The following is a 4,875-nucleotide window of genomic DNA, read 5'->3' as shown; positions in this document are numbered from 1 at the left end:
TACAATGCTAGAATATCAAAAGATTTCGACCATTTCAATCTGTTTTGAACCATGCTTTTTTCGTTCACAAAGCTAAAATATATTGTTTATTTCAAGAGGCATCATGTTACATAAACGGATATACTATCATGCACCAAATTGACACCTTCAATCTTAGCCTAGGAAACTGATTACGATCAATAACTTTTTGTTATGATGCTCGATTTGTCTGTCACAATCTGAGCAGTTTGATGCTCACTCAGAGGGTGATTTTTTTTTTTTTTATATTGATTACTTTAGAATAATATGTCAATTTAATTTACTGTCAATGTTATTTATTAATAAAGCATATACATATAGCACCACTTGGTAAAACCCTTGGGATAATATTGCGTTTGTGCAATTGGACTCACCAAAAATTAAGCGCTCATTGCTATTATGGCTTTTGTGTTCTGGCCCAAAATCTCCTGAAAAAGTAATTATTCATTGTCTATAAATGAGGACAACAATTGTGACATTTTAGAAAGTGGTATTCGAAAATACTGTTTGAACATTTCATTATGCGTATCATCTACAAAATTAGCACGTGACTGGTCCGTTGATGCATGAAAGTGACAATTCTGATCAGAACATGAGTTCCTGTGACGAGATTGTGGAAGGGCAATTATCACTTATAATTATTCCAGTTTGCCTCACCGCTTAACTCACGGAATCCTGAGACAGTAAAGAACGACTTGCTGTAAATAACAATGCTCCTGTTGGTCGCTGGTGTGATCACCATGGTGTGTCTCCCCCTTTCCGTTCTCGGCGCTTCCGATGATAGAGATGCTCTTATATACAAAGTGGAAATCGTCCTTCCGCCCATGGAGGGAAGGGACGAGACTGCGGACATAGAGCAGATTAAGGAGACGGTGAAGCATCTAAATGACATTGATGTTCTCTTTTCATTTAAGGTATGTACAATTGTGTTACTAACAAGACATGTACACATTCGTTAAAAATGCACAGCACATCATCGATCACCCAGCTCTCATAATTATGTATCCCTTATATAACTAGAAATACCAAGGACAGCACCATCTATATCTACATATCTGTTAGGAGATCTGCAAACTGACACTAAAAATTAAGTGGTTTTGATAGGACGAATAATTAAAGGGTTGTATAATTTGAATCGAAGAACCCTGTTAACAGATAGGTCCACGGCACTAATTATTAAATCATGAAGATATAATTTACTGGATCATTCAGATGTGAAAAGCCATACATATTGCATATACATGTCCATATGAAATAATGATACGTTACTTAGATAAAGTCGCACAAAACGTGAGTTCCATGACATATGTTTGTAATTTCGGGATAAAAAATAGGTCATTGAAAATACATACAATTGAACAATAGTAGTATGTGCTGAAAATAAGTCGCATGCATTTCTTTTTTCTTTTCTTTTGAGCAGGAACTCGGGAATCCAAGGATTATTCTTAGTAAGTCAACTTAACAATGTTCTTCAGTTATCATTTTACATTTTGAACGGTTCGTATTTCATTCGGTATTCCTTATTCCTATGGACATTTGCCACTGAATGTTACACCATTCAAGGTCTTAGTACAAGCCTAAAACAGTTGTATGATATACACATGGAAGTCATCCAAAATTGAAGTCATCAGTGACGCAAAAACAATTTCTGAATCAATTCCCTATTTTGACAACGATGTGTTCCCCTTCTTTATACCTCTTCTGTGGTGGTTAGTATACTTGGACATTTGGGTACGAATTATTAACAAATGACATATATTTAAGTTATTCAATATGTTTTTATGTGTTTCTTTCAAAAAGGCTGAGGGATGCTACTGGTCATCCTCTCATGTTGGGACTCACAGAGACAATATCTTGATTTGTCCTTTTATTTGGCAAACTGCTGGAAATATGATTTCCATAAACTACATGTAGTTTACTTACATGTTATATGTATTCGGGTATTGACATGACCAGTCATCCTGCATGTGACTGTAAATGCATTTGGACGTTCAGAGAAAGATATATTGTTTGCATGTAAGTGGAACATTTAATTCATCCATACAGGGCTTAATGCAAAGACATTCTTCTTCAAAATATATTTTTATTGCATTCGTTTTAGTTCTTGACGTTGAGAAAGCATGCAGTTGGCCTCAACTGACAGGCTTTCTGTCAAGCCAGGGATATGAGTTCAGCGTCACATCCCTCTACCACTGCAGTGACTTCGCCAAGGAGCTTGGTCTCAACCTGCCCAACGACATGTGGGTATCATCGTTCGGGAATGATGATCTAATCATGGACAAGCAGATATTCCCCGTGAAAGGTAAATACTACATTCCTGACGAAGCGCCAGAGGATTATCCAGCTTGATAGAGTATCACCTTGAGGTTATCCCCATGGTGTCACTGTTGCTGCAAATAGTGTAATCGGAGAATCAAGGACATATCACAACATGATCGTGAGCAAACACCTCTTTAAGGTCAATCCTAATAACAAATTAAAAACTGAAGTGCATGATCCTGAATATGAAGAACCGAAGAGATGTTAAAATATTTAGATTGATATTATTGATAAGTTCTGCAGTTATAATTAACAGCTTATTGACAGATATAATAGTGAATGTACACACCAAAAGGACCTACTACGTATTCGGTGTCAATTTCGTTGTTTGTCTCACAGAGGTTAAAAGTACAACAAAGTAGTAATAGTCCAAATGGTGACAGATGTGAAGCAATCTATTCTAAATTTATATAATCTTAAGCGAAAGTCGGATACCAGTGCTGAATACGCAAGGTACAAAAAATAGAACAAATATGTCCCAACCTATTACTATGCATATCGAACAAAACATGAAACTTCATCCCTTCTGAAATGTGGTGATGCATCCATAAATGTTTGATGCAAGGGAAGCTGATACTTGTAACACAATTGGACAATGCACATACACATACTGTGTAACACCCTTTCAATAAATAAATAAGAGTGAGTGAGTGAGTGAGTGAGTGAGTGAGTGAGTGAGTGATATTTCAGCCATATCGTGACGAGAAGTACATTAATAATACTCATATTTAGACTAAATAAAAACCTGTCAACGATGGACAGTAAAATAATTAGATTTATCACTAGTAGTTAGCCATAAAAATACAACACCATACATAACAGAACAAGATAAAAACGAGCTATAGATCGCCAGCCACTGAAGAGTGATCACCATGATAGGGTTAAACAAATAAGAAGAAGAAGCCACAAGAATTTACAAATGAAATATTATTTCAAGTGAAACAAAATTATCACATGATGGTGTGAAAAAATGAAATCGGCATTGCCCAAACTTAGTTATGGCTATTGTGATTTTAAGTTGCATCAAGTGCTATTGAATGAAACCAAAAGAATATATTAACACATTTTTCTTACATTTTGTAACGAAGACAAAAATATCCTAATTTTTCATTACTGCTGAAGTGCTGCTGTGTTCCCCACACGGAATGGTGGGGTGTCCTAGTGAATAGGGCGTCGGCTCGCCACGCCGAAGACCAGGGTTCGATTCCCCACATGGATACAATGTGGGAAGCCCATTTTCCCTCTTCGCCCGTCGTGATATTGCTGGAATACTTATGAATTACCTTGTTACCATCCCTATCAAATAATGATAAGAAAACCAAGAAAACTTTTAATCAATAAACTGAAGAAATATTTATGTAGTCTTTAACCAATCATGAATTACCTCATCCACCACCATTCCAGACTTGTCAACACTTGAGTACAATGAAAAGCTGAAGTGGATATTCGAGGAGGATTTAGCTATTATTAAAAAGGGTCAGCCGGCGGTATGTTTCAAAACTCTCGCAGAGTTTCCAGTTGAGGTAATTATAAGAATCTTCGTTGCAAATTTCTTTGTTTTAGTGTCTTACTTTCTCTCCAAAGAACTTCATGTTATGGGATTTTAGTATATTTTAAAAAGATAATGTGACAGTGGCATGCATTGTAGAACGTGATATGTTGTGTCACAGCAGGGCAAGGCAGTTACATAGAACGCAATCGATAGAAATGGGACGAATCACTGTGACGTCATGCCTATTCTCGTTTGGCAAAGGACTACAGGTTGTCTCCACAATAATATGTATTGATGTTTATCGCAGTAAACAAAATATTCATAGTTTATAAGTAATTTCAAATTTTTCAGCTGGTGTACTTAGGGCCGGTGAAACCAAGCAAGTCTGAAGCATATGTAGGCGCATTTCATGGACCTAATACCTTTCACAATGAAGTCACACGCATAGAAAACCTTGATTTTTTCACAGGAGTGTGCCAAGGAGACTAAAGTGATGTGAAAACTGTAACTGAAAAGATGTTTTAAACACTGTTTATAACACATGCCTACGACGAAGATGCGCAGCTAACGCATTGTCTTTTACTGAATAAAATTTTCATGTCATCTGTGTCAGGATGATGCATCAAATTTAGACAAGCATTCAAATAACAAATAGTGTAGTTTGAGTTCGTTTCCGTTTGAGCTGGAGCACATGGTGACGACACATAGAGTCATAGAGCTGTGTCACGTTGATAAGTATTGCACAGCTTAAAATTTCACAGGAGGGATAACATTCGGTTGACGGCAAATCACTTCACGTACTATTGATGTCTTATGACCACCACAAAATACAGGTTTTGAATTTGTTAGTTGAAGCATTACCCCTTACATGTATATCACGAGGACAGACAACAAACCAAATGATTTACTTGACCGTGACGCAGCAGGTGGGGAAATCATCAAGTGTCATTACCGGATAAGATCCACACGTTCGTGTCCTATTCTTGTTGCCAAATAGCAGTCATGTAGCTGTAACATGACTGAGTGTGACAACAAACAACAAACAT

The 4,875-nt window shown here is 36.7% G+C and overlaps 1 protein-coding gene across 1 annotated transcript; it reads left to right on the top strand.

The window, feature by feature from the left end:
* Positions 1–728: 728 nt before the first annotated feature.
* LOC139470196 (uncharacterized) lies at positions 729–4,318 on the top strand. Its single transcript, XM_071252510.1, has 5 exons — positions 729–932; positions 1,439–1,466; positions 2,120–2,320; positions 3,742–3,860; positions 4,181–4,318. The coding sequence occupies exons 1-5, from the start codon at positions 729–731 to the stop codon at positions 4,316–4,318; spliced, it is 690 nt and encodes a 229-aa protein (XP_071108611.1).
* Positions 4,319–4,875: the final 557 nt, after the last annotated feature.

The sequence above is a fragment of the Haliotis cracherodii genome, unplaced genomic scaffold, assembly GCF_022045235.1.
Source record: "Haliotis cracherodii isolate W230 unplaced genomic scaffold, xgHalCrac1.p SCAF_20, whole genome shotgun sequence".
Classification (NCBI taxonomy): Eukaryota; Metazoa; Mollusca; class Gastropoda; order Lepetellida; family Haliotidae; genus Haliotis; species Haliotis cracherodii.
The sequence above is the reverse complement of the archived record's forward strand: the minus strand, read 5'-3'. Positions and strand labels throughout refer to the sequence as shown.

Bases quoted from the DNA above. Each gene is read 5' to 3' on its own strand.
- LOC139470196 (XM_071252510.1), top strand. From the start codon at position 729: ATGCTCCTGTTGGTCGCTGGTGTGATCACCATGGTGTGTCTCCCCCTT. The intron at 1,467-2,119 runs GTAAGTCAACTT...CATTCGTTTTAG, and splicing joins GAATCCAAGGATTATTCTTA to TTCTTGACGTTGAGAAAGCA. The intron at 2,321-3,741 runs GTAAATACTACA...CCACCATTCCAG, and splicing joins GCAGATATTCCCCGTGAAAG to ACTTGTCAACACTTGAGTAC.